Below are 9,144 nucleotides of genomic sequence, written 5' to 3' on the forward strand. Positions count from 1 at the left end.
GAGAGCATGGCTTAGCATCATAGAGAGCTCCCAGGCTGAACCCTGGCAGTACCTCTGGCTAGTTGTATGGCCTGGAAAGAAGTAGGTAATATCTCAGAGCCTTAATTTACCTCTCTGTAAAATGGGAATAGTGACGCCTGCCTAGAAGGACTGCCCTGAGGAATGGAACAGCTGGGTGTAAAGCCTCACACCTGGCTGGTGGTGCTTCTCGCTGCTCAGGTGGAATTAGAGTCACATGTTCGCTCTCCACTTCTCACCTAGGTACCTTGGGATCACGAGGCCACTCACATACCCGGTGAGACAGAATGGGAAGTGCATGGCCAAAATGATTCTCTCCGTCTGGCTTCTTTCTGCCTCCATCACGTTACCGCCACTCTTTGGATGGGCCAAGAATGTCAATGATGACAAGGTGTGCTTGATCAGCCAGGACTTTGGCTACACAATCTACTCCACGGCAGTGGCATTTTACATCCCCATGTCTGTCATGCTGTTCATGTACTACCAGATTTACAAGGCTGCCCGCAAGAGCGCCGCCAAGCACAAGTTCCCCGGCTTCCCCCGCGCCGAGGAGCCAGACAGCATCATCTCCCTGAACGGCATGGTGAAGCTCCAGAAGGAGGTGGAGGAGTGTGCCAACCTTTCGAGACTCCTCAAACATGAAAGGAAAAACATCTCCATCTTTAAGAGGGAGCAGAAGGCAGCCACAACCTTGGGGATCATCGTCGGGGCTTTCACCGTGTGCTGGCTGCCGTTTTTCCTCCTCTCGACGGCCAGACCCTTCATCTGCGGCACCGCCTGCAGCTGTATCCCGCTCTGGGTGGAGAGAACATTTCTGTGGCTGGGCTATGCCAACTCCCTCATTAACCCTTTTATCTATGCCTTCTTCAACCGGGACCTGAGGACCACCTACCGCAGCCTGCTCCAGTGCCAGTACCGGAATATCAACCGCAAGCTGTCAGCCGCAGGCATGCACGAGGCCCTGAAGCTCGCCGAGAGGCCCGAGAGAGCCGAGTTTGTGCTGTAAGGTCATTTATCACTGTTTTCCTTTCCTCCCCCGACCCCTTTTACGGGACTTCTTGAGGCGTATCCCAGAGGGCTAGCTGATTTTCTACCAAGCAGGTCAGATTAGAATGGAGAATACTGAGGATTCCAGGCCTCCCCCCAATAGAATTCCCAATCCCCAAAGCTGAAGTCAGGTACTTTGCGGGACTGGAAGAAGGGACTGATCTGTGATGACTTGCAGTCGGCGTGATGGACAAGGAAGGGGCTGTGTCCCGTCCTTTTCCCATAAACGACATCCAGATCGTGTCCCTGATCCCCCATTCCTGTAACATTATTGCTTTCTTTGCTGTTTCTCTGACATCCAGTAAAGCTTTTTTGATGACCTCATCCTTCGCTGATAAAGTCGTTTGAGAAAGGGAGCAGATTCACACAGGCTAAAAGGAAGCAGCCTGCGACAAAGGAGAGTGGTTAGCAGGGAGACGTGCTGGTATGAGGCCCAGTCTTGAAAGCTGCAGAGCGTTTAGGAAGCGCTGCCCACCTTGTGGGGAGGAGGGAACCCATGATGTCGCTGAGTCTGTCTAGGAGGCCTCAGTGACCCTCCTAGAAGCAGTTGCAGTAGGAGCTGGGATCTGAAGGAGGATTTGCAGAGGGCCAGCGGTGGTACGGAGGTGGCTGTGTCCATGCAGCCCACACTGTTGTAAAGAAGGAAGGACGCAATAGAGTCCATTAGCTGTCAGCTCGTCACACGCCGCTTTACTTTAAATTTGAGGCAGAGGCCACTTCCTCTTGTTTGAAAGCTGCTTGAGGGCGAAGAGATTGGGATGAGAAGATGAAAGGTATTGGTGAGAGAGTGAGCAGAGCAGTGTTGGACGTGAGAGGGGGAGGCGCTCCTCTCCACCAGACCCGGCAGGAGGGAACAGCCAGAAAACCATGGGCCGCCATCACCATCTTGTCCAGGCCCTCATATGGCAGAAGAGGTAACAGAGCTGGAGACTAAGGCCGCCCCCAGTAAGCTAGTGCATCATCTGAATCTTACTTCTATGAACTCTTCATATATTATATTACATTCCTTTATGTAATGTATGTGACAACATATACATGTATGTAATATGTGTAATGTGTATAACAACTGCGGCAAAGGATCAGCGCTGCTCCAGGAGGACACCCAAAGTGCCAGAGGGTCCAAACCTAGGAGACCCCCCCACACACCCCCTGTCCAACCACAAATGAGACTGAAAACCTCTAGGATCTTCACCTGGTTTCTGACTTCACTAATAGCATATTTGCCTCTGGGGCTTTAGCTTTTTATGGAGGCTTGGATATTGTTTGCCTGTTAGTCTAAGACAGGAGTCAGTGAACTTTTACTGTGAAAAAAAGATGGTACATATGTCAGGCATTGCCAGCTGTAGGTCTCTTGAAACTACTCATCTTTGCCTTTGCATTGAGAAAGCTGTCATAGACATAAGTAACATACATATGTCATAGACATATTGTACCAACAAAACTTTATTTACAAAAACAGGCAGGCAGCTGAGTTTGCCCACAGGTCATAATTTGCTGTCCCCTGGTCTAAGAAAATGACTTTTCTCTCATTACATCTCTTTGTTTGATTTAGTGGTATTGATTTTATTTATAATTATAGAGCCTGAAAATCATTTGGAATGATTGGCCTAAATGTCCATTAACTTCAGGATTTTTTTTTTAAGTCTATTTATTTATTTTGAGAGGGGGTAGAGGCAGAGAGAGAGAGAAGGGAGAGAGAATCCCCAGCAGGCTCTGCACTGTCAGTGCTGAGCCCAATGTGGGGCTCGATCTCACTAACCATGAGATCATGAGCTGACCCGAAATTAAGTGTTGAACACCCAAATGACTGAGTCACCCAGGCACCCCAACGTCAGGAAAGTTCTAATAAGAGAGTTAGAAGAGCTGCTGATTTAAAAAAATCTATACCAGGCAGCTTTCTAGTCCATCCAATGTGTGAAGACTCCTTTTTAAATTCTTGCTTATAACTCTGCCATACAATGAAAAGGATGCAGAAAATGCATGATGTCTTTCCTGTCCTGCGTATATTTCTATGGGACAGACCGAACATAAACACACATATGCACACTCGTCCTGTTTGTAATAAGAACGACAGAAAGGTGACAACAGGAAAAGCTGTAGGATTCAAAGCAGAAGAACATAACTCAGAGCTCACCCTAACCCTGATCAGGGAAGACCTTGGAAGGTATGGGCTTGGATGTGTCTCTGAAAGTAGTCAAGAATTTGTAGCTAAAGGAGAGTAGAAAAGTAAAGGCAGCAGGGGACCTGCTTATGCAAAGGACGGTCTGACTGACATTAAGCATTGGGGTGGGGCAAGATTTGGAGATGACAACGGAAAGGTAGAATGAGATTAAATTATGAAGGCTCTTGCATTCCAGCTGGGATTTTAGTGTAGACAAGTGGTTCTCAACCAGAGTTGGTTTTGCCCGCAGGGCACACTTGACAGTGTCCAGAGACATTTTTGGTTGTCACAATTGGGGGAGGGGAGAACCTGCTGGCATCTAGTGGGATGCTGCTATACATCCTGTAATGCGGGAGCAGCCTCCCTCAGCAAAGAATTACACCTCCCCCCACCGCCTAGATTCTGTAATGCTGATGTTGCAAAGCCCTAGTGTGGACAGACGTAAGCCCTTGACACAATCTCTATAAATAGAACAGAAATTATCAAAAAGACAGGCTGATCCGGGGTAGAGGCTGGAAGTACAGTCTCTCCAGTGGCTGGTTTTCTCCAGAAACATTTGAGGCTTACTCCAGGCAAGGCATGCCGCCAGGCACGTCAGGGGATGGAAAGATGAGTAAGCGAGCAGGCCTTGGCTCTGGATGCTCACAGGCCAGTGGGCCAGGCTGGCAGTGGACATGGTGTTGGTGTTTAGGAAAAGACTAGTAACCAGAGTACTGCATACAGCCCACACTGCACGCTTGTGCTCAAGCACACACTAGCTAAGTAACCCAAACAACTCACAGCTCTACTGCAGTTTATGGAACAGCGATTGGTGTCAACTCCATAGCTCACAGCAAACTTTCTTGGGATCCTTTGTCCCCCGCTACCGGTCTCTCCAGCATCCACACTTGCTGGCCAGCCTGTAGACTCAAGATTCCTCCCTCCAGTCTCTCCAGCCCTTTCCTCCTTCCCTCTATGGCTGCTTGGGCTCTAATCTCGTTCACTTATGCCTCTAACTCTGCCTTCTTGGCTCTATTTTTTCCCCCTACGTAATAGTTTTCTTCCTTCTCTGTGTAAACAGTCTACCAGATTGTGTATTGCTACTTCCAGATATCTACCCCTTTCTTCCCATTTTCTTGATCAGTGTAACGAGGAGAGACTCAGGAGTCCAGCTGGCACTGGGGAATCTTCCTTGATGTAGGGAGTAGATAGAAAAGCTATGCATGCTTCACTGGTAGTTTTAATTCACTTCTAAATGATAACCTTTGTCCCCTTTTCACAAGTATTCAAATTTGGTAATACAAAACCAAGTGTGATAATGTGATATAAGCAGGGATCCTTCTGTTTTGCTTTTTAATTTGACAACCTTATCTATGGATTTGCTTTGAATTGCCATCAATTGTTTTTCAGTGTCACATTGTGACGAGTTTGGTTCTTTGACACCATTATTGTGAACAATATGGAAAAGCAATTTATAAAATACTTGTGTAGAAAGGAATTTCATGAAGTTGTTCTGAAGTAGCTTTTCCTTCCCCTCTCCTTCTTCTCCTTGGTGATTGTATTGTCCTTCTCTTCACAAAAGTTGTATAGTCCATGTTGATTGCATTGGTGAACGATAGCAGAATCATCTTGCATTCCTGTTACGAGTTCTGTCAATCGGCAGCCCCATGATCTGTGCAGAAGCTTTGGAGTTCAGGGCAATTCTGCCTTTTCTTTATGGAAACCACTGATAAACACAAAAACAAGCAAACAACAGCAAAACAATCAAAGGGATCCTAGCAGAAACTGGAAGGCCCTGAAATTCTGGGTGTCTGTGGTGGGATGTTGCCTTAAAGCAGAAGCAAACACAAAGTTTGCTATTTGAGGGATTCTCATCCCCCCTCCCCCCTCGCGCCACCCATGGTAGTATTTTCCTGATCATTAACTAACTATAACTGGGCTCATTATTTTTATTAAATCATCAATTAGTAATAATAACAGCTTTTTTGCATCATGCTTTGTAGCGACCTGCATTTTAAGTTTGCAGTATCTCTTTAAATTAGAAAAGGCGATGGGGTGCCTGGGTGGCTTAGTCGATTAAGTGTCCCACTTTGGCTCAGGTCATGATCTCACAGTCTGTAGGTTTGAACTCTGCATCAGGCTCTGTGCTGACAGCTCATATCCTGGAGCCTGCTTCTGATTCTGTGTCTCCCTCTCTGTCTCCCCCCACCCCCACCCCTCTGCTTGTGCTCTCTCTCTCAGAAAATAAACATTTAAAAAAAATTCAGTAGGAAAGGTGGGCAACTGGACTTTCTTGCTTTTTCTAACATGTTTTGTTTTCTGAGTAGATGCACACTGCACCAAATAACATCAAGCAGTACAGATGGGTATACAAGAAAAATAAGCCTTGAGGGAATGTCTTAGGGAAAATCCCGAAGGAAGTGACATTTGGACCGGACTTTGAATAAGGAGCAGGAATTTAACAAGAAGGGATGGCTGGGGCGGAAGTCCGACTGAGTCTACTCATAGCAGATGGGATAGTATGGACAGAGGGGCACAGATGTGAAGGGAGGCAGACAGAGAACCTGGGACAGGTCTGCAGCAGTACGTGGAAGCTGGGTGGAGTCAGCAGGCAGGGCTAGGTGGGCAGCGTGGGTCGGGGCAGGGACGAACGCTTTGGAGCAGGAGTGAGAGCAAGACTACAGTGTAGTCTTGAATCCACCCACCACAAAATGAAAACTCACATTTACGGTTCTGCTAAATCATGGGTTCACAATAGGAGACGGGAGATGGGGTAAGAGACCACTATGAAAGTGAGGTCTCCTGACACAAGGGCCCACATTAGGAGGGTGGCATTGAGACAGGATAAAGGCCAAGGATGTCTGAACATTTGGTAGTTGACTGGCAGGCAGGTGGTAAGGGAAAGGACCTGGGAAATGTGGTACAGCTTGAGGACTAGAGGGATTTGGTTCATTGCACGAACCGCTGTGAGCAGAGTTGCGCTGAGCTGCAGAGAAGTGCAGTTTCCCCTCTGTGCTGAGCACCAGCCAAGGCCCCAGGCTAAGAACAGGTGTGGAGCATCATCAGGGACATGGCCTCTTTCTTGTGCCTGTTCTCACAAACCCAGGAGCCTAGAGCTGCGGGTTTGAGCTGAAGCATGGCGCTTCTCTTTAGGCGCCATTCCATGAGGTGACGGAGAAAGCAAGAGATGCTGTCTTATGGAGAAACTGATCCTGTCACCAGGAAAAACCCACCTGTCTGGTCTTGGGAGCCAAGTGAGAGTGGTACTATCGATGAGCTGGGGAGGCAAAGCCCGGGGTGCATGGCCAGGCCCACAACCCCAGTAGACCTAGGTCTCAAGCTCACACATAGTGTTCGGTAATTTGAGTCTTTTGAAGGTACAGAGTTAGGGGAGTGTGGACCTAGAGGGAATGTGGATCTACACCAAGAGGAGTCTTGTCCTCAGCTGTTGGCCAAGACTTCTCCATGACTCATGCCACTTCTGTGAATCAGAGAAAAGGAAGTGAGGGAGATAGGGTTTCCTGACCTTTGTACACGTCTTTCTATAAAGCACCCTCCTGGGCTTGAAGGGAGGAACACTTCTCATAAGTGGTCATCATTATTCTTTTTCATGTGGGGCAAGCACAGTAGTATTTTGCAGGCAGTTTTGAGAGTGGAGGCATCTTTGCCTGCAGCTGTATTATCAAAGTGAATTTCTAAATGGGTTATCTGGGGCTGGTTTGCAAATATATTAAGGCCCTGGCAACTTAGAGAAGTTATAAAATTTATGAAAAGAGCCACGGCATGCTCCCTTTCCTTTTAGAAACCCTTAGAAGCCACAACTGATTCAAATTACTGAATGCTGTAAAAATTGAATCCACCCACCACAAAATGAAACTCACATTTACGGTTCTGCTAAATCATTTTCTTGTCTTCTCTCTCTCTCCCTCTCTCTCTTTCTCTTTATAGACAAAACTCTGACTACTGTAGAAAAAAAAGTCATGATTCATGATCAAAAGTGGAAATAAACAAGGCAAGACAGAGGTGGAAGCAATGCAATCACTTGCTGAGGCTGCGGAATGGAGCGTGGCTTCGTCCTTCCCTGGGATGGCGGACACGTGACAAGCAGGGTGATCTGTTGTGCAAAGCATATTAGGAGGGAGACAGATGGTGACCTCTCCTCTTTTGCTGTGGCTCTTGTGTGCCAATGAAAATAGTTCTCAGTTTAGGACAGCCAGATCAGCTCCGCAGTAAAGCATCAAAACAGAGTTAAGTCTCAGAAAGGAAACAGTCTCTGGTGCTGTGTGTGTGTGTGTCCAAGTCCACAAAAGGAAGAAAGTTCCAATGCTCACTTCCCATGCTTCCGAGTCTAGGCATTGTGGTGAATATTCAGGAATCACTCACGAGACAGAATGTATTTTGTGGTAGGACAGAAGGGTGTTTTTCCAAGCAAACTGTGGTAAGCGTAATGTTGAATATGTTGCATGTGTGTGTTAGAAAACAGAATCCCGTCATCAGCTAATATAAATGATTTCCCGGAGCAGTGTCTGGTTAAAGCTTCTGTCAAATAGTTTCGCTTTTTATTTTTTTTGCAGGGTCCCTGTGACTTCCCCACCAATGTATTTTTCTTTGTTAACTCATTGATTGTTACGGTTTAACTCAGGAACAGATCTCAGGATGGAGAGGATCATAAAACCTGAATAAAGCTTTTTCTTGCACTCACACTTCTTCTGAAGGGTCCTGAGAGATGAGAGGGATTCCTTCTGAGAGGAAGGCTGTGTACCTGGATGAAGAGTGAGTGCTACCTAACTGTACTGTATTCCAGCATGGTTATAGACACAGAACTTTTGGCTGTCGGGTTCTCACAGATGGAGTGGGCTCATGGGCTGGTCCATAACTCTGTTCTTTTGGGGAAAGTGTGGGAACAATGGGGTTTCCATGAAAGGCTATGATGCTTTCAGAGACGGAGGAATCAATATGTTAATTCTTTGTGAGCAGCATTGTATTAAAGGGAATGGTGTGAATTGGAGGTCGCTTGGGCTGTACTGAGAAACACTCAGAAACCCAATCCGTTCCTTCAGGAGGATTTGTTTTTGTGTTCTCTGTATCCTAAATCAAATGTGTGCCTGGCCAGTTCTGTTCTTCTTCCCTCTCTCTTCCCAAAGTGGTAGACCTTAAGGGCAGGTAAGGAAACAGAAAAGGCCCCTTTGTGGATTTTTTTTTTTTTAATGGTACTGTGTAATATGTAATGAGACAGGAAGATGGTGGATCAGAAGAATACCTCCAAGGGGGAAAAATGAACACAAACCTTCATTTGATAAAAGAGAACTGACAGAGAAAATTATTTTCCTACAAGAAATGTAGCTGTTCTCTCACAGGAAAATGTGGAATTCCAACGGGGATTATGAATTTCTTCAGTTTTCACTGACACTGCATCTTACCAGACACAAAGAAGGGTCTGGAAGGGGAGGTGGGCACCGTCCCTTCAGACAAAGCTTGTACAAATTCCTGAACCACAGATTTGCTAAAGTGACTGTATATACCTACATTCGTAATTTAAATGATTAATTCTGGTCAGATAAATGTTGTTAAGTTTGAAAATGTTTTATTACATTACATCAAATAAAGTTTATTTGTAGCTGTAATAAAGCAACTTAAGTAATGATTTTTAATTGAAGGTCTGCTGTCATAAATATTGCTATATGTAGACTTGCAAAAGGGCATGCTTTATAGGTTTTGCTAAAATCCTAACAGGTAGTTAAGCCAGTCTGTAATTCACTGCATGTCACTTGTCACTTTTTTTTTTTTTTTTAAGAATGACCGTTGGGTCCTTGATTTGATTGGTGGTGTGACATTCAGCACTGTGAACATGGAGGGAACATGGATGGGTAACATGAGTCCTTACTTTTAAGGAGTGTGCCAGCAGATTGAAGGCAGACGTTCCTCAGATGGTCACCATA

At 46.1% G+C, this 9,144-nt stretch overlaps 1 protein-coding gene across 1 annotated transcript in view; it reads left to right on the top strand.

Moving 5' to 3' along the window:
- HTR7 (5-hydroxytryptamine receptor 7) overlaps positions 1–8,758 on the top strand; it is an 84,924-nt gene extending 76,166 nt beyond the window's left edge. Inside the window, exons 2-3 of the mRNA XM_077780457.1 lie at positions 262–1,020; positions 7,154–8,758. Coding sequence (XP_077636583.1) covers positions 262–1,020; positions 7,154–7,196 — 802 coding nt within the window. The 3' untranslated portion in view covers positions 7,197–8,758. The remainder of the gene's footprint in view (positions 1–261; positions 1,021–7,153) is intronic.
- Positions 8,759–9,144: the final 386 nt, after the last annotated feature.

The sequence above is a fragment of the Crocuta crocuta genome, unplaced genomic scaffold (assembly GCF_008692635.1).
Source record: "Crocuta crocuta isolate KB4526 unplaced genomic scaffold, BGI_CrCroc_1.0 scaffold170, whole genome shotgun sequence".
In the NCBI taxonomy this organism is placed as follows: domain Eukaryota; kingdom Metazoa; phylum Chordata; class Mammalia; order Carnivora; family Hyaenidae; genus Crocuta; species Crocuta crocuta.